This window comes from Epinephelus lanceolatus, chromosome 13, assembly GCF_041903045.1.
Source record: "Epinephelus lanceolatus isolate andai-2023 chromosome 13, ASM4190304v1, whole genome shotgun sequence".
Taxonomy (NCBI): domain Eukaryota; kingdom Metazoa; phylum Chordata; class Actinopteri; order Perciformes; family Serranidae; genus Epinephelus; species Epinephelus lanceolatus.
This window is the reverse complement of record NC_135746.1, coordinates 41,374,098-41,398,306: the sequence shown is the minus strand read 5'-3', so window position 1 is coordinate 41,398,306 and position 24,209 is coordinate 41,374,098. Positions and strand designations below refer to the sequence as shown.

At 39.6% G+C, this 24,209-nt stretch overlaps 1 protein-coding gene across 2 annotated transcripts in view; it reads right to left on the bottom strand.

Moving 5' to 3' along the window:
• snap25a (synaptosome associated protein 25a) overlaps positions 1–24,209 on the bottom strand; it is a 59,373-nt gene that overhangs the window by 11,390 nt on the left and 23,774 nt on the right. Inside the window, exons 2-5 of one of the 2 annotated variants that reach the window (XM_033649420.2) lie at positions 20,925–21,068; positions 16,456–16,497; positions 10,800–10,848; positions 4,149–4,266 (exon numbers count right to left, since the gene is read on the bottom strand). In XM_033649420.2, the coding sequence (XP_033505311.1) occupies positions 4,149–4,266; positions 10,800–10,848; positions 16,456–16,497; positions 20,925–20,996 (281 nt within the window). In that variant the 5' untranslated portion in view covers positions 20,997–21,068. Of the gene's footprint in view, positions 1–4,148; positions 4,267–4,526; positions 4,645–10,799; positions 10,849–16,455; positions 16,498–20,924; positions 21,069–24,209 lie in introns of both variants that reach the window. The other variant, XM_033649421.2, reaches the window with a different exon arrangement.

The window sequence follows — 24,209 nt, the reverse complement described above, 5'->3', positions numbered from 1 at the left end:
TCACTGCCTTCCTTCTAGCATTTGACAATTTTGTCATAAAGCATTAGCCTTTTCTTTTTCTTTTTTAAAAATCATCTAAAAATCTCTTCCTTCGTCTCTCATGCACTTTCTTATGGACTTCAATCAACACATTTTGGTCTTTTTTTGTGCGCTTGATTTGATTTGGTCTAGTCTGTTAAATCACAAAAAACTAGGCTGTATATGTATTAGGGCCACTTTGAAAGAAAAAAAATAATATTATGAGGACAGAGTAGTAATAATTTAATGAGAATTAAGTCATACTATTTCAAGAAAAAAAGCCATAATAATACAAGAATAAAGACGGTATTTTATGACAATAATGTTGTACCTTGTAAAGAAACAAAGTAATAATATTACGAGAATAAAGATGTAGTTTTATGACAATAAAGTCAGTAATAAGAATAAAGTTTAAAGTATTTCAAGAAAAAAAGTTGTGTAACATTACGAGAATAAAGTCGTAATTTAATAAGAATAAAATCATACATGTACTATTACCAAAATAAAGTTATAATTTAATTAGAATAAAGTTATACTATTTCAAGAAAAAAAGTTAGAACTCATCCCTCCTGCGTGTCAACATTAAAATATGAAGTTAACAGGAACGGCTCTATTCAACTATTCTACTAAATGTTATGTAAACAGTGTTCATTCAGCAGCTTTCCTCATCCTAACAACTGAAAATGAGAACTCAACTAAGTCTAAAAAACAGTGAGGCAAAGGTGCCTTACATGAGAGTCTAACTCTGACCTCTGACATAAAAGTTCATTTACAACTCATCCAACATGTCTTCTCCCTGATTAAGACTGTCTTATTTTATACAATGTCATCTGACTTTCTGGCATAAAATTTCAAGTTTAATCATGTAATTATGACTTGTAAAATTACGACTTTATTTCCTAATGTTACGACTTTTTTCCCTTTAAAAGGCATGACATTATTCTCATAAAACAATGTTGTTATTCTCATATTATTACAGCTTTTTTTCCTTGAAATAGTACAGCTTTATTGTCATAAAATTACATCTTTATTCTCACAGTAATATGACTTTTATTCTCAAAAATGCAACTTTATCCTTCTAAAATTAAGATTTTATTATCGTAATATTATGACTGTTTTTCTTGAAAATTAAGCTTTATTCTCATAAAATTACAACTTCATGGGGTGACCTTTTCTTCTTGAAGTAGTATGACTTCATTCTCATAATATTGGTGCAAATTATATGACAGTATTGCTTGAATATTTTGGCATAGTTTTTTTTTATTTTTATAATATTGCTGTGTTGGAAATCTATTTGTTTTAAGTTGAATCTGTCATTTTCTTTCATGTTTTCTTCCCAGAGATTTTGACATTTTCAAAAGAAGACAAATTCATTCATTCTGCTGTTTATTCCCTGTTTACCATAAAAAGCCCCCAGGCTTTGTGCTACCCGTGGTAAATACAACATCAAAAGATTTGTTCATCATCACCATCAACATCATCAACATCACCTTCAGTGTTAATATTAGCATCATGATCTTAGCATCATCATGTGTAGCATTGCTGTTATGAGTTGCATCGTCATGCATGCATGAGCATTCAGAGGGTCATGCTCGTCAATCATTCCATGTCATTGGCACTTGGTGGTTTAAATAATGGTGGGGGAGGGGGGGTGCTCAGAGGGAAACAAGAGGTCTTGTTGCCTGCATAGAGGTGAGGATCTACTGGATGTTAGAGCGGTGTGGTGGTGGCAGAGATCATGCAGATGAGGAGAAGTGTCAAACAGTCCTGGACCAGGCTAACCAAAGGCATTTTGGGACCAAGATCACTGAATTTCCAGCTGGAGTCAACTCATTAAAATGATCTGAGTACCAAGATGCTTCGGGAGCCTCAGCCCTGCTCTTTTGATTAATTCTGTGGTTTTACCGTTGGGAAGGCCGAAAGCTGCAGTGATAGCATTGTAAGAGTCCCCTCTTCCCATCACAATGCATTTTTTTTTTTAAAAAAAAACCAATTCCTCTTTAGGAGGACTCTAGCAAATGTTACAAGTGGGACTTCTACAATGGCCACACCTGCATGTAGATGACTCCCATTTAAAGGTGTTTTGAGAAGTGGAAGCATAGAGAATAGGGCACTTGGTAGAAGGGTGTTAAGAGAGGCACTTATTGATGAACCATGGCCTTGGCTGAGTGGGGAAGAGCTTTTGTGGAGGACTGGACTTTTCAAGCTTGGCTTTATAGGATTTGGGTTTCACCCAGTCTATTTGCAGATGTCTGGTGTCTTACATGGTTATTGATACAGTGTGTAGTATGGGAACATTGTGCTACTTCTCAAAGGGCCAATCGTGTGGCGATGGCTCAGACTGATGAACTATGGGTTGCTTTGCTTGCCAGTCGTGGAGCTGTGAATTCTGGGATACTTATGTTTGAAGGCCAATCTAGGGGAGATATGCTTAAACAATCCAAGGCTGCTGCATGTGCCCGCAATTATCTACAGTATTTGGCTGCATATTGTCTGAATTTGCAGTAAAGTCGAACTGAAATTGAAGTCATTTTTGCTCTGAAATCTCTGTATGTATCCTTGTTGTCCTGCATGTTGTTGTCTTGTGAAAAAATATTTAGTTTATTTTTCTGGCATGAAGTTTTGGTTCTGACTGACAAAGTGTCTACTGTTTGGTTGGTACAGTGATGGAGCTGTTGCTGAGTGGCCACTCCCAACATAACTTGGTGTTTCAAATAACTGGGTAATGTATAGGGGTGCTGAGCTAACAGGACTGCCTGTTGCTGTGAATTTCAGCAGTCTGGGCATTTGCCATATTCGGAACCATAAAACACAACCAGCTAATGTTAGCTTGGCCGCCTCCTTGCTAGCTTATATAGTAAGATGGATGCAGCACTGATTGTGTTTGACCTGCTGATGACTGAGCAGGTGAACATAAAGTAATGTCTAGTGGGAATCAGTGCTACCATTAGCAACCTTTGCTAACTACCTTTTGCTTTCAGAGAGGGAGCTAGTTGGCCCAGCGTGCTAGCTTTCACTTTGCAAGCACAATATAAATTTAACAGCATGACGAGTAGTGCTGGGTATCATTTAAAAAAATGTTGATCCCAGTACCCATATTAGTATCATTAAAGTGATGCCGATACCTTCTACATTCAGTGCCCATAATGTGAATGGAGTAGTGTGTAGTATAGCCATACTTTTGAAAGTTTTGGTGGCATCTCAGCATGCTGAACTGTCATCACAGACTGTATGGGTTGTAGCTGCTGCTGCAGGAGTGTGAGCTCAGTGCTGGATAGTTGGTGAGAGTTTGCTGGGCTGCACACACACAGTGACAGGGCTAACTATTAGCATCTCACCTATTAACCTGACCTAATGGTTATTAATGGGTTTGACAACAGAGTCAAGCCATTTTAGTATTGGTGTGAGTTTGTTTGGACCATTTAATGGCTTGGTGTTGGATGTCAGCTGCCATTGCTGTTAGCTCATGCTAACCAGGCAGACAGTGAACTGGCCGTTCGCTTGGATGTGGGCGACCAGAGATGGCAGCAACAGGTTAGCTGACCCAGTAGCACGTCATGATGGTCCGGGATCAGACCCCAGGTGCAAAAGACGATGCAATGCTGACAGGCCTTTCATTTGACATTTTGATAATACTTGGTACTGGGTTATTTTGGTTGATACCTTAAAGGTATCGAGTACTGATACTCACTTCTTATGACAGAATGTCATCCCTCAAATATCAGTCAAACACTGCCATGGGAAACAGCCATCCAGAGGATTAAAGACTTAACAAACCCAAAAAGGATGTCCAAAAAAGGTTTTATCTTATTTTGGAAAATGGCAAATCATGCAAAATTGCAGCACATGGCTGCAGATTTTCTTTAAACAAGATTCAAATTTCAGTTCGACTTTAAGTGTACTCTGCATTATTTGTGTGTGGGAGAATATATCTGAGAGCACATCATGGCCTGCAGGACCTGGTAAGGGTGTGAAAGGGGTGGAGTCAGAGTTTATTTGGAGATGGAGCAGAGCGGACTATTGGCTGATGGCCATCGTGATGTCACTTCTACCTCGATTCTATTTTGATTTCTTGGATAGTTATTCTTATCTTTGAATGGCAGGCAGGCAGGCAGGCAAGCAGCACCTACTTGTTACATGGACAGGAGCAAAGACCACAGAATTTCCCTAGATCGTTCAAATTCTTTTCTGCATCCTTCATGTCCTTATTGATTTGGTCCATTCCCTCCTCGATGCGCTCCAGTTGCTCTGATTAAACACAAGTCATTTATCCCCCACAGAACGAAGCACGAGAGAGAGAGAGAGAGAGAGAGAGAGAGAGAGAGAGAGAGAGAGAGAGGGAGGAAGAGGAGAGGAAGAGAGAGATAAAAAGAGGACAAAGGAGAGAAGACAACAACTTCAGACACTCACTGTGACGAAAGAAAGTCAAACAAAAAAGAAAAAAAAGAGGAAGAACTGGACGCCACCACATATGTAAAGAACCTTTGGGGCACACTGTCAGTACCTACTTGTTACATGGACATATGAAAAGCCCACAGCATTTCCCTAAATCTTTTAAATTTTTCTCGGCTTCCTTCATGTCTTGGTTGATATGGTTCATGCCATCTTCAACACGATCGAGTTGCTCTGGTCAGGACAAAGGGATGACAGTAGTGGAATGAATTTCATTGACTGATTGACAGAAATATGAGCAATGATGAGCAGTAACCGAGCCATGTGAGTATACTCTGGTATGTGTGTGCCAGTGTGTCAGGGTGAGAGATTAAGACTGAATTTTTATTGAGTGCATCAATTTGGTGAGATAACATACAGACTTTTTGGGCCAGAGAATTAAATAAACAGCACAAAAAAAAAAATCAAATAATGACAATAAGTTCTATTTCTCAGTGTACTTGGAGAATTCTGTTGAAAGTTGAAATCTTTTAGAGGAATAGTTTGACATTTTGGAAAGTGTATCCAGCCGCTTTCTAGCTGAGTATTAGGGCCCTGACACACCAAGCTGGTGTGCCGTCGGTTAATATCAGCCCTTCGGTGGGTGAAATCACTCTGATTAGTGGTTCAACTCAATGCACAAGAAGATAAACGGAAGTGAGAAGTGAAAAAAAGGGCGTGAGATCAAAACAAATTTGCTGTATTAGGTACGATCATCTTTGTTTGTAGCTTTTTAGCAGAAACGTTTGTAAATGTTTGTGTTATTGTTTGCTAGCACACAGTAAATATCATTTGTTCTTTCAACATCAGGTTGTGTTGTTAATGTGCTGACTGGCTATTTTGCACATTAACATCATCTTGAATCTGTCCTGTCAGCCTTTCAGCTTCCCTTTTTGAGTGACAAATACAGACTACTGCCGCGTGCTGGTACGGAGAGTTATTTCCTCCAACACAAGCACAGAAGATACATGCCATGAATGTATAAAGAGACTTGGATACAGCGTTGGGGATAGGGCCCTATGAAATAGTGATGGGAGGTCTGACTCTTTTCAAAGATTCCGCTCTTTTGGCTCGGCTCCGCTGTCTAATGGGTTTTCATTTAGTATTACTTGGAGCCTTCCATTTTAGCCTAATTTTGCAATTATGAATGGTTCGTGTGTTGGTTAGCAATTTTTCATTCAGTGTTTTCATAAAAGCCTCATTTTTATGCTTTTTTTTTTTCATTACAAAAAAAAAAAAATCCACGGTGCCCTCTCTTCTTCAGTTGCACGGACGGGTGGATGGTTCTTAGATGTTTGTGCGGGATTGTTGTTGACCCTGTTCTGATGGATATTTTCATTTTACAAATACTCAGCTTTGCAGTCTCCAATATCATTGATGCGCTTGCATTTAAATCCGGCTCTCTCCTGTCTCTCTGTCGCTCTGTGTGTACCTGGCCTGTCCCACTACACTCACTGTCTTTGGAGCATCTGCCCCCCTTCCTTCTTTCACATAATGGTATGATCCTAGACTGTCCTCACATGTGATTGGCCGCATGGTGTGCCCATCAAAATAAAGTCCCGCCCCTGCCTACATGGATTCTCAGCAGAGCTGAGCAAGAGCCTCTGAAGAGTCGCTTCTCCCAGACGGGAGTCAGCTCTTCTCATTGGCTACAAAGAATCGGCTCTTACAGCCGGCTTGTTTGTGAACGACACATCACTACTATGAAAGTCGCTTAGTGGCACATGAAGCCAAAGTGGTTCAACTGCCACAAATAAAATTACATGGGTGATCCAGGGCTGATCGGCACTGCTTCCTCCGCACCATGTGACCCATAGAGCAGGCGCTTAGAGACTTCCACCGGCTCAGCCGGCTATTTTCAGTTTCATGCTTTGTGAACGTGAATGGGGATAAAATAATTCAATCGTCGGCTCTACCAAATGGATGTAACCCCGCCTGTGAAAACAGTAATTTCCCTAAGGAATGTAATGCTCAAAAAAAACATCCACTGATTTACAGATGTCTTTTTTGTCATGTAAGTCTATGGGAAAAGGTCTTTTGGGGCCACAGGTCACTACATGACAGACCCGGAAGTTGTAATTCCACTGTTTGGCCACAATGAAAATTGGCTTCAAAACCTAGTGCACTTCCTGGGGTTCTGGTACATGCTAGTTGACCATTGGCTGTAGTCTTCGAGGTGTGTTCGTGTGCAACTTTTGGCTGGAGCACAGGCGGCGTGAGGCGAAGCAACAGTCTGCGTTTGTCACTGCTAGTTTGGTTTGGTGCATCTGAACTTCAAGGTGAGAAGATTAATACCACTCTCAGGTCACCTGTATGCTCCTTATGAAGCTACAGCTAGCAGCCACTTAGCTTAGCTTAGCATTAAAACTGAAAACAGGGAAAAACAGCTAGCCTGGCTATATCAAAAGGTTAATAAAATTTACCCTCCAGCAGTAACTTAGCTTACCTTAAAGACTGGATGTGGGGGGAAAGAGCTGTCATGGGCAACCCCCATAAATCCACAGCTAGTTGTTCTTACACCTTAGAGGTAACAGTAGGTGGATTTTGTCACAGTTGTTGTTACAGAGCCTAGCTAGCCATGCTCCCCTGCTTTCAGTATTTATGCTAAGCTAACAGGTCAAAGAATCTTTTTTTTTCCCCAATCTTTTCATCAAATGTATGCAGAAAAGAAAATACATGTTTGCCATAATGTCAAACTATTTGCTTAATTGCTCCTTGTGACACATTAAATTTTAACGTCCGACAAAAGAGTTCAAATCCTTGCAACAGTGTTTAGAGCAAACATTTTATAATTTCATCAGACCAAACCAAAGGAATCTTACTTGAGGGCTGTATATTGTGATGCTAGCAACATACAACACTGGCAGGTCCTTTTCACACTTGTGATGAATTTTTCCATGTGGATGTTGAGCTATTTTTTGGTCAGACATCCATCGACTGTAAGGCAAAATAATGTGTCTTTGTAAGCTAATATTGAAACAATATTAATGAATGTAATATGACGTGTTTTTCAGTCTGACTAAGCCCTACAGAAGCAGCCATGATACAAACCCCAACAGTTAATGGAATTATCAAAATAGAACTGAAATATACATGGCTCTGATGGCTGTAGATAAAGGCATGGGCATGGTAAATATACCATAGTTTTTAGTTAGTTTAGTTTAGTCTTTCACATACCAGCTTTGGTGAATTATATTGTTTAAGCTGGCTGCCACAGTGGAGGGTATATAACTGTCTTATTTAACTGACAATTGTCTGTGTTACTGTGTGTGCCTTTGCAAATGCTCAGGCTAACTAAAAGAATTTCAAGTGTGATTAGATTGTGGTTTATGAGCGTCAGGGCCTTTGTCATGCTGATGTGGTGGATGGTGGGCTGGTGACTGCTCCACAGCACAAAGAATTATTCATCCTGATTGTGATTAAAGAAAGTACGGTGCAAGTGAAGTGTGAAAGGGTGAGGCACAGTTAAATATGGAGCTGATTCAAAAAGTAGTTCATTGACTTTTTCCAGATTTGTAAAATCCCTGGTTGGTATGCATTTATGTAAAAATATTCAACCAAGAAAGGGTCCATGTTGAGTCAGTGTTATCAGAGTGAAGTGGGGTAACAACTTTGAGCATGCAGCTCTTTTTAAAGATTGTGAGGAAAAAAATGTCAGGGTCTAAAAGTTTTATATTTCATTTCTTTAGAGCAAACCTCTACACCCTTTATTAAGTGTCTTGAGTATCATTTTCCATAAAGCTACAGGCTCTATTGACTAAACAAAATCAATAATGCAGGGTCAGAGGTCAGCTCAAGCTCACCAATCAGCCATTGCAACTGGTTTTAGAGTGTTCATCCTGCAGAAAAGTGTAGACACTAGGGACGAGAGGATAAATGGATGGTCAGAGGAAGGATTCGGGCTTTCATCCCCCTAAGTGTACAAGTGTGTTGGTGCAATAGCGGCTCTTTTTTACAATATGGGGAATTGTTTTATATGTCTTCCAGCCAATGGGAGAGCTGATGGCCCATGTCCTCATCAGAGCCAAGTGAAGCACAAGGTACCTCTTCATAGTTCCACACTACCCCTATTAACTGTTTAATGTTGCACACTTTAAACCATGGTATTCAATGGGGGTTGCAGGCTTACTTACTAACAAACTGCATGTGACCAGGGATTGTACAAAGCAGTATATGAGTTGATAGAGGAGTGATTGAATATTTTGTCATTACCAGCTAAATCGATCGTTTTTCTTATCAGCCTGTTGTGTTCTTAAACCTCTGGACTGTTGGCTGGGTGGCAAGACATGTTTAGCTGTTTTAAACCTGTTTGGGCATTTAGGCTTCCAGTAGTATTTACAGGAAAAGGCTAAAGACAGATTGACGTATACACAGAGATGGCCTAACCAGCCCAGTAGCCAGAAGGAAATGTTGGTATTGTGCGTTTCTGCAAACCACAGATACGTTACATTTGAACATTTCGTGATTATCAACATTTCTAAATTAAGGCAGTACATAAACTGACTTTGTCATAGGAAGGGGGGGGGGGGGGGGGGTGAGACACCTGCCAAGCTGCAGACCACTGTTAGAGACCAACAAACTTTGCTTTTAAGCGTGTCATTATACTGCAGCTCCAACAACTTGTAGTCACCAAACATGCATGTTTTTCAGTGACAAGTCACTTTTTCCACAGGGGATGGGGCCGTGAAAAGTGGCTGTTTTTTACCAAGAAATTACTGCTTTTCCTGGCAGTATTGTGCCACAAAGAATGGTAGATTTTTTGTAGAGACATTTCTGCATTTCCAGCTAGAACAGTGTTCGAAAAGAGCTGTTTTTATTTTATTTTTTTTACCGTGACAGTGCCACAAAAAGTGATTATTTTTTGCTGGGACACCTTGCTTTTCAAGCAAGAACAGTGCCACAAAGCAGTGTTTTTTGTTTTTTTTTACCAAGTCATCGCTGTGTTTCCTGCTGGGATAGTGCCACTAAAAGCAGTTGTTTTGCTGAGACATCCCTGCATTTCCATCCAAAGTAGCGCCACTAAAAGCAGTGTTTTTTTACTGAGACTTCCATGCATTTCCTGCCAGGAAAGTGGCACAAAAAGTGGTTTTTTTTTACAGAGCTGTGTTTCCTGCTGGGCAGTGCCACTTAAAGTTTTTTTGGTTTTTTTTGCCAAGACATCCTTGCGTTTCTAGCCAGAGTTGTCCCATGAAAAATGTTGGTTTTTTTACAGAGACTTTGCTGTATTTCCCTCTGCAATAGTACCACTAAAAGCATTTGTGTCTTACAGATATATTGCTGCATTTTTGGTGGGGACTGTGCCACCAAAGCCAGTTATTTTAGGCCAGAATATGACAACAACCAGGTGTTTTTGTGTCTAAACCTAACAACACATTAACTGCAACATTACTGAAACATAATGAAACATGAAGTTTCAACATATATGCTACATAATAATGTACAAATGCACCATATCCATGGCTTGCAGAAACGTGCAACATATGTTTTGGCAATTTGGATGGCATGTCTGTAACCATGTATTTTCATTGAGGCTCATTAGGTGTAGTGGTAAAATTTAAATGTCTTTTGGTGTTTCATTCAATTTTAGTAGGTCTGTGACCACAACATAACTGTATCGTAATAGTGTTAATATCCAAATAGTTTTTCCTCAGCAGTTCTGTAGAAGATTATGGCACAAACAGATCTAAGAGCAGCCACCAAGTCAACCTGCCACTGGCTGCCACAGGGACAAATGCGTGAACCCAGCTGGATTCTCGACAATGAATAAATGAAGAATGATGTTGAGCTGTAGGGTTTTGACACTGTGGTGGCTGGCATTAAGTATTCCTTAGTAAATGGATTGGCACTTTCACGATTTCCTTTTGCTGTCTTTGTTAGCTCATGAAAATAAAAGAACAGCTGCTGGCAAATCAAAAGCAGTTAGGCAAACCAAAAAAGAAAAATGTTAGCAAAAGGACACAGAGGTTAAAGAAAGCTGGAAGAAAGAAAAAGTCCCCAAAGTTGAACCCTTGGCATGCGTTAAATCCAAAAACCCAAATCAGAAAATATTACTCTTAACAAATCAGGGGAAAAAGAATTAGTTTAGAAATGCATTTAAATGAAAACAAGCAACAGCATATGAAACAATCAATCCATTCACAAGTGTTTTGATACCATTAATTTAATACCAACATTACTACCTTTAAACAATAATGTCCTTTGTGGTGCTGCTAGTATGTGAATATCATCAGAATATATGACTTTTTACTAAATACAGATTCATTACATGAGCTCTGTTGAATGTGAATAGCTCAGTTATTAATATCTATATGTTGTGACTGAACTCGCCATCTCCCCTCCTGCACACTTACCTCCCTGCTCGTCCAGCATAACCAAAGTCCTGATGCCGGCATCTTTGCTCTATTCCCCAAAGACAGCCAAAGAAGTGAAGGATGAGGGAGGGAGGACAAATCAAATGAAACAGAGGTCAGTAATGAGGCTACAACACCTTAGGGAATCAGCTGAAACATATGAGCTGCCATAAGCCATTTCCCCACATTGTCCTTTTTCACTTTTCACCAGACACATTGTTTTTTTTTGTGTGGAGTTCAAAAACTATTCATTTTTCAATTGCTCCTTATCATTGTTTTGCATTGTTTGATACTGGATTGTTGTACTGCAATAAAACAAAATTACTAAAGCTAATTAAACTCTCAGCTAGCACGAGGGAGAGAAGGTAAGGCGTTATCTGCATGCCTTAAGCAATTGTGACAAAGTGTATGATAACATGATTAAGGGGATAATTTGAAATACTAGGGAATACACTTGTGGAGAGTTAGATAAGAAGATTGATACCACTCACAAGTTTGTGTGCTGAATATGAAGCTACTGTTAGCAGCCAGCCAAATTAGCATTGAATCTAGCCTGTCTAGCTAAACACTGGCTAGACAAACAGTTGTTCCAATACATAACTCCCTATAAAACCACAAAGAAACGTTATAAAAATGTGTTTTTTAGTGGGCCTTAGAGGTGTGGGTCTTTTAACCCCTGGACAGAAACAGACTATCTATTGCTCCCTGCTTCCTTTCTTTATGCTAAGCTAATCTCACTTGGCTCTAGCTTCATATTTAACATACAGCCATGAAGGTGATATCAATTTTCTTGGCTTATTCTCAGCAATAAACCAAGTTATTTCTCAAAATATTGAACTGTTTCATTAAATATCCACAGTGAAAAAGAGCACACATCTTAAAATCAAACTGGAGGTAGAGAATTACAGATTTACAACATTAAGACCTGCATGTTTTTTTAATATGTCTTATTAGATGTAATGCTGTATTTCCACTGCATTATACAGCTTGACTTGACTCAACTCACTTTTGGTACCAGGTCCTCTTTTCTTGGCTATGTTGTTTACCACTGCGTGTAGTACCCCCACAGTGCAGGCGAGATCCCCAACTGATTGCCATAGCAAAGCTGCTGTCACATCATCTTCAACGAGACACTTGCTAAATCCTAGTGTAAGTAGTGTATGGGGTAGTTCTGTGGCCTGCCATTTTTAGTTAAGACCTTGCTCACTTTGCTTGTTGATCAGTCACTCGATCCACAAAATTTGGCGGCTACAGTTTTTTTCCCTTGGAGGCTGAAATTTGGCATGGACGTCAAGTGTTTGTGTTCATGCCAATTGGCTGAAAGGGGCCATAGCAATGGGGGGATACATGTGCGTACATGGTCACAGCTATTGCAAAGTTGTGCTTGGGTTAAATTATGGTTGAGTAAATATAAAAATTGCAGTGGCTATTGATAGTAGCTTGTGTTTTCCTTTAAAAAGGAATGCACACAAAATCATACATATCCAACTCAATAATGAGCCAGTAATTCGTGTATAACCCACGTCTTTGGGAAGACTACAGATTGGTCACGTGACCAATCTGCTGATGGGAGTAAAGAAGGAAGGGGTCCCTGTAAGGCAGGAGGTTGGCGTGGTAGGTGGATCACAAAACACAGGCCTTTCCCTCAGGAAACCGTTTTGAACTCTGAGTTATTTTAAGGTATGTCATCACCATGTTTCTTTCCCTAAACTGAACCTCTGTAACTTTACATTAAGTACATAACTCTACATTAAGTATGTCACTCTACCTGGCGTATGTTACTGTACGTTGAGTATGTAATGCCATCTGTGGCACTGTTGTGTGTGCATTTTTGTAAAATATAATACTCATACGAACTGTTGTAAAAGGATACGTTGATCATTCAGTATAAATGCAGAATACCACTATTATGTTTTCTGTAATGCCAAATAGCGACTCATTTAACATCACTATACCCTAGGATGATTTTGTTGATGTTTCCTTTTTCCTAAAGGAAGAAATTAGAATATTTTGCTTCCCCAACATCAGCATTTAGGCTGGTATTGATCTGAAGGGTCAAAGGTAATTTGGGAATTACACCATAAGCAGGAAACATGGAAACAGCCCCCAGGAGATTAACAATAATAACAGCAAAGGAGAACTCTCATTAAAATGAGATCCCTGCCATTAGATTTCCTCCTACTAATGACACAATTAATAACCCAAGATCCCAACATCCCTTCTGTCAAAGACTCAGCAGCTGTCCTTCTGTGCATTAGTTTTGCTTGTAAAGTGTAAGTAGGACTATTTTTCTTTTCCTGAAACTTAAAATATAGATTGTGTGTTGGTCTTCTTTCAGTTGTCAGATTTTCATTTTAATTCCTGACTGAATTCCATCTGAACAGCTAAGCCTGCATGAGTGCCACAATAAAGCTATAGTCACTGATATGAAGTGTTGGCTACAGATTTTGATGTCCGTGGAAACAGTGTTAGGAGGTGGAGGAAAGCGACACTGTGTAGCTCACACACAACTCTTCTTCCTCTCTGCTTCTTAGAAGTGCAGCACTGCCACACTTAGATGTGGCACCTGGTTGGTCCCTTGGGAAACTCCAAGCAATGATCAACCATAATCCCATACAGGACTGGACGTAATTCGATTTGCATTCTCCCCTCAAATCAGGTGGATAGATTATTACATTTTGGCACAACGTATATTTATAGAATGGTTAGTATGATATCCAACAAATATGCAGACACAACAATTCGTTTGATTTCCTACCAATTAGTGCCCTATGAATGACATTACATCCTGAACAAACAATTACGTACTTAATGTAAAGTTATGGAGGTTAGGTCCAGGAAAAGAAACATGGTGAGGACATACCTTACAATGACCTCAAACCACCCCAACCTGCCTCCTTACAAGTCAGCACATTGGTCATGTGATCACAGCCTTTAAAAAATACATAGGATATGTATTTGGGTGCATAACTTTTCGTAGGAAAACGTACAAACAGTTTATGAGAACATCCTGTTTGGCAGATTACGGAAAATTTGCAAGACTTTCATATTTGTCAGATTAGGGATTAGAGATTATAGTTTACTAAATAATAGTAAATTACAATTACAGCTTCAAGAACTTGTTTGGTCTGGCCTCAATCCTCACTTTTATTTATAAAGCTCAATATCACAAATCACACTTTGCCTCACAGGGCTTTACAGCATACGACATCCCTCTGTCCTTAGGAGCCTCGCAGCAGATAAGAAAAAAACTCCCCCAAAAAAACCTTTAACCGTGTGCTGCAACAATAAGGATTCTTTTTAACTCAAAGCAACATCAGGCTTTGAACTGATTTGGAAAAACAAGCTGTTTTGATTTTCCTTCAGAATAAAATTCAGCTTTTTTTGACTGCATTGCAATTTTCCAACCCATCATCTTTTCAGTCGTTTATATTACAACATATTGCTGAAGTTTGGAGAGGATATCAGAAATTCTGAGAAATATCATAAAATAGACTGAATGTTTATCTAAAAATTAGAGAATGCCAGCCCCTTGTTAGCTACTTTTGTAATGATGGCATATAAAGCAATGTGGTAATCTCCCCGCCTACAGTACAGTCAGAGGGTGGGGCCGCGTGGTGAGATATGTCGATGGATGATCAGTGTGACCTTGAGATTCACACCACCCCCAGCTGTCCACGCTGTCGCACTTTTATTTCCTCCTCCCCTTCGTCTCTGTCGGCTTGTTGACTCAGGCTTTCTTTTGTCTTTCTCTGTGTCACTCTCAGTCTGTTATTATTATTGGCATGAATGTTATATGGGCAAATGAAAATCTACAGCCTGTGTGTGTGTGTGTGTGTGTATCCTCCTTCTTTGACATTAATTCATTTTGTATATTGCTATTCAGGCCATCACTTGTTTGACTCATAGTTCACTCAACCGGCCTGACAGTACTAATAGTTTCTAACACTTAGAACTAAGAAAACCCTTTTTGTTAAAGCTGAATATTGAATTTGGATTAAGTGACCCAAGAGTTCTTTGTCTGACTGTCACTCAACAAGTCATCTGTAAAGATTATTCTTAGCCAGATAATAGTAGTATAGAATGAGACAGAAGCTTGATTTCAGGTCTATTTTTCTAGTAATAACAATATCCCTCGGTACCTGGCAGGAGAGATGTTCAAGGAACAGGTGTCATCCGGGAAATACAATATTTGCTTCCTTGCCACAGGTTAGATAAAAAGGTTGATACCATTCTCATATCTGTCCATTAAATTTGAAGCTTGGGCCAGGAGAAGGTTAGCTTAGCTTAAGACTCCTGATGAGTTTGAATTGTTGACAGTATCCTGACTCCAGCAGTCATGAGACTGGAATCAGTCTAGCAAGAAACAACACCCCGACACAATAGCCCCCCTATTTGGTCTTTAAGAGGCTGTGAAGCCTCTAATTTTTTAAGCTAGCGCAAAGGTAGTGGTATCTTGTGAAACTGGACAACCTAAGGCATCCATTTGTACAAGCCATGTTGGCATACCTTGTTGGAAATGGGGCAAAATCACCCTTCAAAATTAGGCTAAATTTTGGTGAGGGTACAACTGGCATTGACATTTTTAAGGGTCCCTTAACTCTTGTTTTGACATAGTTTTCAACTAGCCTACATACTATAATAGCATGATGGAGCTCTTAAAATTATGTTCTGACTTTTTCTTGGTGTGCCACCCCAAAATTCTCAGTGGCCCTAACTGGACCCCCTTATGAAAAAATTCTGGGGGCACTGCTCTAGGTGTTAGCAGAGAGGTGTTCTTTCTGAAAGGCAAAAAAAAAAAAATGTTTCACTGTCCACTAGCCAAGTGAGTCACTGACATGTCATTGTCCCCAAAACAGTGCTGGATATTAACTCACACCACTTTTTATTCAGTTTCCTTTGGTTCAACCCTGTTCCAAGAATAATTAATGTCATTCTTGTCAAATCATCACAAATCTTCATGGAGATGAGATGACTGCCATGATTTACCCACTTCTCTCAGATTTACTGCAGTGCAGCCATGTATTTTAGAAAACACTTTTTGTCCATGCTGTACCAGTGCACATTCAGCTCCTCTGCTGTAAGACAACCTACTGTCCTCCAGCACTGTGCTTCATGTGTGTTGCTACACTGTTGTTCTCTGCTCCTCTTTCAACTGTTAACTGTTGTGAATAGCATGCCGTTCTTTGTTGGAAATTGTGAGGAATACAGACATTGTGTAAAAAGTGTAATTGGTAATGCTGGCACTCCCAGAATTACAATTTATAATTGTAATTTGTAAAATGTATCTCATCTAGAAAAGTCTAATTAGTTCTAAATCAAGGACTCAAAATTCTAGTAATGCAGAAAATACAAATTATGTGAAAGGAAAAAAATAAAATGGCCTCATAGCTGTAATATTCAAACTACTGAAACAGTACGGAGTGAATAGGGTGCTGCATTTTTTAATTCCATGATTATGCCCAAGACTCACTGTAGCAAACTCTCTTGCAGTTTTTCTGATGGAATATATATCAGCATATCCTACATACAGAAGAACTTTACCCACAGTGTATCTAAGAAATGACAGACTTCTAGTGTCACTAGTCATTCTCGCCATGTCACATTTTGTCTCGAATTTCATGAATAAATGTAAAGTTTTATGGGTTTTTCTTACCTCTTCCACCAGCTGCAGCATACGGCGAGTGCTCTCCAGAGACTGTGAAAAAAAAAAATAGATACAGTTAATTTCCATTTCATATTACATGACAGATTCAAACAGCTACTACCGTCATCACAAAAGAGAAAACAAATAAATCTAGTGGGCCTGGGGTAACACTGATAACTCACTTATCTACAATGTATATGGTCATTGAATTGAGCATAAGCGAGCTTGTATCACATCAAAGTGGAGTCAATTTGAACAATCAGTGGGACACAAATAGGATCAATACCTGACAGTTATTGACATGAACTCAACATGAACTCACAGGGACACACACTGTCTGCACTGAGCATTCAATATGCCTGACCTCATGATGGGAAGCCCAGTCACCAGAAGACAATGTTGTATCATTAATGTTTCTAAAGTGAGAGCTGACTTTGACTTTGTCACCAGGAGGTGGAAGGGATGTTGGAGGTGTGTCACCTAGGCAAGACGCCTGCAAAACACTGTTCAAGACCGGTTGTTAGCAAGTCATCACTACGTTTCCAGCAGCTTTTTAGCCACCAAATGTGGGATTTTAGCAACATATAACTGCGTTTCTACTAGAGATAGTGCCACAAAAAGCAGTTGTTTTTTACTGAGACTTCACTGTGTTTTCTGATGGGGTAGTGCCATGCAGTTGTTTTTTTTCCAAGACTGTGTTTCCTGACAGGATAGCGGCACAAAATGTGGTTGCTATTTACCAAGACATTGCTGTGTTTCCTGGCGGGATAGTGCCAGGAAAAGCAATTGCTGTTTAGACTGCTTTGATTCCTAGTGCCACAAAAAGCAGCTCTTGTTCACCAAGATTGCCTTGATTCCTAACAGGATAAAGCCATGACAAGCGGTTGATTTTAACTTAGCCTTTGCTTATTTCCTGCCAGAAAAGTGCCACAAAAAACAGTTGCTATTTTTTACAGAGGCATCGTTGTGTTTCCTGTGGGGATAACGCCATGAAACACTGTTGTTTTTCTACTAAGGCTGCTTTGATTAATGACATAATAATGCCATGAAAAGCAGCTGTTTTTCACTAAAACATCACTGTGTTTCCTGACTGGATAGTGCCATGAAAGCAATTGTTTACCGAGACTGTGTTGATTACTAAGGGGATAGTGCTACGAAAAGCTGTTGAATTTCTACTGAGACTCCTTTGATTCCTAACAAGATAAAGCCACAAAAAGTGGTTGTTTTTTTCCTGAGATGTTGCTCATTCCCTGCCAGAATAGTGCCACGAAGAACAGCTGTTTTTTACAGAGACATCACTGTGTTTCCTAAAGGCATAGTGCCACAAAACACTGTTGTTTTTCTACCAAAACTGCTTTGATTTCTAATGTGATAAGGCCACGAAAAGTGGTCGTTTTTTGCTGAGTTTTTGGCAGGGGTTGTGCCACCAAAACTTGTATTTTAAGCCAAAACCTGATCTTTTCCTAACCATAACCAAGTAGTTCTTGTGCCTCAGAACTAACCATATATTAACCACAGCGTTGTTGAAACATTAAGAAATGCAAAGTTTCAGTGAATCTGCTACATAATAATGTAAAATATAATGTTGTCACAGTTTGCAGAAACATACAATAGCGTTTTCCACCGCAGGAACTTTTATCAATTACCCAGGATTTTGAAAAACCTTACCCAGGGAAAAAACTTTCCCTCAACCCAAAACTTTCCCTGAAAAAAGTACTTAGTAGGGGGGGTAGGACTTTTCAGATTACCTGGAATTCTTGAGGGGCGGAGCTGTTTGCTGAACAACGCTGATTGGTGGAACACACGCTTGCTAAGTTCCGTGCCAGTGTGGCAGCAAACTTTATTTCATCTCTACAAGCTCCACTTTGTTTGTGTTTTGATTAAGGATGGGTACCGAAACCCGGTATGAAATTAGCCCCGGGGCTAAATTGTCAAAGAAGTAATGATAGTACTGAGAAGCGCTAACAGTATCGGTTCTTTTGTGCCAGTGCTGAGGGTGGTAGTAGCTCAGTCCACAGGGACTTGGGTTGAGAACCGGAGGGTCGCCTGTTCGAGTCCCCGTCTGGACCAAATATGGAGCGTGGACTGGTGGCTGGAGAGGTGCCAGTTCACTTCCTGGGCATTGCCAAGGTGCCCCCCAACCGCTCGGGGCGCCTGACCAAGGCAGCCCCCTCACTCTGACATCTCTCCACTTAGTACATGTATAGGTCCTGTTTGTGCATGTGTGTGTCTTTCGGACCTGTGTGTTAATGACAATAAATAGTGAAAAAATTGAATTTCCCTCAGGGGGATTAATAAAGTATATAAAAAAATTTAATTAAATTAAAATTAATCTCCTCCACATACACACACAGACACCTACATGACACAGTAACCGGTGAACAGCCGAGCGGCTGCGGTGGAAACGAAGTGAAGATTAACTCAAAAATGACTCGAGCAGCTACAGTCGTTACTGTAAGTGCAATTAAACCTTAGTGAGGAAGAAGCCAATACTTTAACAATACATGTGTTCAGAAAGCATGAACATGTAAACATGTAGACAGCGATATTCAATATGCTCCATCCACAGTCTCTCCTCCACCGACACTACTGTTATGTCTTACACAAGGACAGCACGCTAGTTCAGCTAATAGCGAATTGTTACTAATAAGCTCAAATGACAGCTGGCTGTTTGTAGACTAACTTAGATTGACACTTATCTTAAAATACTTTTAAAATTAGCTGCTGGCTGAGACAAACAGCCGCTCTCTCTCTCTACCAGCACTAATGTTACCATGTTACCAGCCAATAAGCTGGCGCTACGTCAACAGCCTGATTTTAATAAATTTTCCGGAACTTTGACGTGCGGTGGAAACGCAAACCACACAGATTACTGGGAATTCTTTTACCCAGGTAAATAAATTCCTGGAAATAAAAGTTCCTGGAAATGTTGGTGAAAACGGGGCTAATGCCACCATTTGTACTTTTGATTGAGTTATTGAAAAAAGCTGTAATGGTGGGTGATCTCTGAAAAAATAATTTTTTATGCTGTCAATCAATTGAACGCTTACAATGATTTGGATCTGAAACCAAAACTAAACTGCTTTTAAACACATTTGAGACTAACTAATTTACAAGCTCACCAGTGATTTACTTAAGAACACAGCAGCTTTGTCGATAAAATAACTTCTCTTGTTACGAAAGCTTGCTTTGATCACCCTCTCTGTCCCTTTGTCCCAGACTGTTGGATATCTATTATTAGCCTGTGTGGTGATAGATATATAGATGCATGTTCCAATTTCCTTTCTTAGAAGTGTGTGTCTGCAGAGCACAGCTCACTAGCCAGAGACACGTGGCAGAGATGGCACTCTATTATGTCTAGTCCTCTTCACAATGACTCAGCCTCGTCTTGCTGTGCTTGCTGCTCTTCTTCCTCCGTTTTTTACCTATTTTCCTTATTCCCATCTTTTTCATTTAATCTTAAGTCAAGCAACAAGAACTCCCTCGCACTGATGTTTTAGCACTTGTCCTTGTGTTATTTGATTTGAAATGGCCACTACATAAGCTGTCAGGCTCTCTGTGGGTCTAGGTCGGAGCTCATGTAAGACAGTGCTACAGAGGCAAAAACTGTTATTCTGAGGCCGCCATTTTGTGCATGCCCTATGTTCCCGCATGTGTGTGTGTGTGTGTGTGTGTGTGTGTGTGTGTGTGTGTGTTTAATATTCTGTTCAGCTGTGCCAGTGTGAGTCATATATGATGCTGGAGGGGTGTGGGCTTATCTGCTCTGGGCCATGACTGAGACTTTCTCTCACTCTCACTCTGACTGCTGTTGAAACACACACACACACACACACACACACACACACAACCCTGTTCTTTTATACTTTAGAGGACACTCATAATGCATTCCCTGGCTTCTTACCCTAACCTTATCCATCACAAATAAATGCCTGACCCCAACCCCTAACCCTAACTCTGACCTGATTCTAACCTGAACCTCAAAACTAAATAGGCCTTTGAAGGTCTATCTGGTAGTGAGGACCAGCCAAGAATGTGGTCACTCTGAAGGTGTGTGTGCTGTGTTTACTCTCCTATCACCTGCACAAAACTATGCAAGCATGACGACATGATATGTACAATGATATGTTTAATGTATAATTTCTATTCATACAGATTCAAGACTGAACTACATTTGTAACTATTTTGAGGTTAGGGTATAAACTACCTATGAGAAGAAGAGATTTGTTTGATTAAAATGGCTTTCAAATTTGGATATACCATACTCTGTATATTCAGCCTTCAAATTCTATATTTATTTTCAATTTGTTTTAAGATCTGACATTTCAGAGTATCTGTATTGCACATGTGCTTCTCATTTGTATGCATATGAATGTGCATTTGTCCAGTCTCTGATTCAGTATACATAAATTGTGTGCGTGCCAACATGTCCATGCAACATCGCAACTGAAACCACCATGATGCAGCGAGCATTTTCTCACCTCATCTGCCAGCTGATCAGCGCGTTGCTGCATGTCTGACAGCTCATTGCGCATGTCTGCGTCGTCTGCCATGGCTGCTGGATGTGGGGGGTGGAGAAGGTCTCCAACAGGGAAGAGAAGATCCTAGTGGGAATTCAGGGAGGGCTGGAAGCAAAACAGAACAGAGGGAAAGAATGGATGAGGCATAAACAGCCTTAAGGCAATAACTTGCATAATGCATAACTTGAAAAGACATTTTTCTAAAGAAACAGAAATTAGCTGGCGTTTAGGATTTGGTAAGTCAACAAAATTAAAACACAGCTTAAAAAATATGGTGCAGTAATGATGGAAATCAAATCCACATCATACATTTATGGTCTCCTCTGAAGATGCTAAAAAATGAAGCCAACGCTGAAGTGCCAAAACTGCAGTTCATCTAATCACCACTTGAGGCTGACTCCAGAAGTAAGTTAATCCCCACAGACCCCCATGTTAAAATGTCCAACTTTAAAGCACAAATAAATAATGTTTGTGACCTGGTACAAAAAAGATTTTGGTCTCTATAGATCATTTCAACATTAATGACAACTGTAAGGGGGTGAATCATTATATAAGTCACCCATTTTAATGTTATTCGGGTGCAAAGTAATGCATCTTTAAGGGTGTGACAGGACGATGCAGCCCATAAAGTATTCTTGTTCAGCATTTTGTTGTATCAAAAGACCCTCTAACGAGTCCAGTTTTTCTGGTAAGAACATTGTGTTTTCATGGTTTTAAGCCTGTCTTTTGCTAGTGAAAATTAAAATTAGTATTATCACAGTTTACCAAAGCTACAAATGCACTGTGCTAACCAAGCTAGCAGCTAACATCAGGGTTAGTACCACCTTTTAATCCAAATATGGTCACTTTTGGCTCCAAAAATCCGAGATGGTGACAGCCAAAATGGCTAATTTGAGGCTTTAAACAAACTAATGGGTGACACTCATGTAATAACAGTGGGCAGAAAATATTTGCAGCAGGATGTCAGGCTCAGATGGGCTGGTCTTACAAAGAATCTGAAATACAAAAGCAGTATTTTTCTAGAAACACATACTTATATTTGCTAATTGTGTTAGTCTAAGAAAATCACCCATTTAATTCAACAGAAATTCATCCTATAAGATCCTGTTTATCTCTGCAGTTTAAATACACCCATCATCACACATGTGCCCGGTCAAGATGCCCTTGGACAAGGTGACACATGGTTCTTGGCATCAAGTTACCCTGAATAACTGCAGCAGCTATAAACCCAAGGTAAAAATGTAACATATATTTCAGAGGGGTGAGAAGAAAAATGAGAGAACCAAAGAGCATGGCATGCAACAAAATGGACCAAAGGAAACTGGAGGAACTGGAGCCATAATCTCTGAAGTCTGTTTACGGTTGCAGGCTGTATAATGGAGGATTAAGGAGCCTCCGTTGCTGCAGCAGCAGTGTTTGTTTGTTTGTTTGTTGGGGAATAAAAGGGAAGGGAACAGCTGATGTTTGCACAGGAATGCCAGTCTCAGACAGGGTTGACTGGGATTTTGGCGGATTAGCCACAGAGACACATAAACAGCCTGTTAGCCCTGTAGCTGTGATCCTTCCCTCCCCTCTGTAGGTCATGAGCTGCTCATATCACAAGCCAAACAGTTGGGCCTTTCCAGATGTAGGATTATTGAGTGCTAACTCCAAAGATCATCATAAAACAACTTGTTATGTGTCAGATGAGTTTGAGATTATCAGCAGATATGTCTACAAGACATTCTTACAAACTAGCATTCAAATTATTTAACACCCTTAAAAATCAAATTTAACTCCTTTCCACAGTTTTTTGGCTAAGTGTTAATCCTGCTGCAATAATGGCCTTTACTACCCAGGAGAAGGGAATAATGACGTATCACTGGCTGTTGGGTTAAAATAGGAGCAATACATTTTTATGCACTGTCTCAGGGAAACATAAAGTCAACTGTCTGTAAATAAAATAAAGATATTTTTTGGTAAAATGAGTAAAAAAAAATGACAGGGCAGCTAGTTGTGCCAATTCCACTGAGAATCAACAGCAAATTACAAATCTACAAAGACTTACGGCTCTTTTCGCCATTATTTTAGAAGGTCACAGCTCTCATCTCCACATATAAAACTGTAGGAACCTATTTCAAGAAAAGTTCAGACAATCTGAAAACCATGGATGTGTTACATTTTTACAAATTTTCATACTTGTCATATCAAGGTGTTTAGAGACCTCGACGCCGTTTCCAGCTTAAACCAAACATGATCTTTTCCTTACCATAACCAAGTGGATTATGTACCTAATCTTAACCACATGTTAACCACAATGTTGTTGAAATGTTATGATACATAAAGTTTTAATGTACCCACTACAAAATAACATAAATGTTACATATCCGCAGATTGCAGAAATGTATAATGCCTACGTTTATTCTGGTGACTGAGTTGCCAAGGGGCAGATTTGTGGCAAAGAGGAAAATATGTTAGCTCACTGCTGTGGACCCCTACATTCAGTACTCAATGGTTATGCTCTATCAAACACAATTAGCAGTGGACATTTGGACTTAAAGGAAAATCAGCATATCTTAATGTGCTATGCCAGTGGTAAGCTTATGTACAGATACAAATCTGCTCAACCTATTTCCGTGTATAGTGATTATGTTTGTTGGTAGTAAGGTAAATGCATTGCTTGTAGAGAAACAATACACCTAAACAGACCATCCAGTCCATTTGCAACCCTTGAAACATTAATTACACACACTATCACTAAGAAAAGTCTAAATCTTAAGGGGCAAATTTGGTATTATTCAACCTGGAACCTATTTCCCCATGTGTTTTTTTTAAGTGACTAATGGGAACAACAATTTTTAAAATTGTTAGAGTATTGAGCAAGACGGCAATATGGGCTGCAATGTTATCACTCAGGACATGTTTGCACTGTCAGTTCTAAACATGTTGTTTGTGCCACTGACAGGATCAGTGTCAGATAACATTATGGAAAGGATCTCTACAGAGATAGACCTCTTTGTTAAAGAGTAAAATATTTTTGTTTAACCAGAAACAGCCCTGAAATCACAATTGCCAAAACCAGCCTCCATTTAAATAAACAGTAATTTTAGCATGTATAGAGCCAGCATATTTTCAAATCTAACTAGGTGAATTAAGAGCTTATTTTAATCAAGCCAGAGTTGGTGATTGTTGGTACAGTGATGAGACAAATCAGGATGTTTTTTGTGAATTCTATTTGGTTTCTGCCAAGTTTGATTAAAGGGTTCT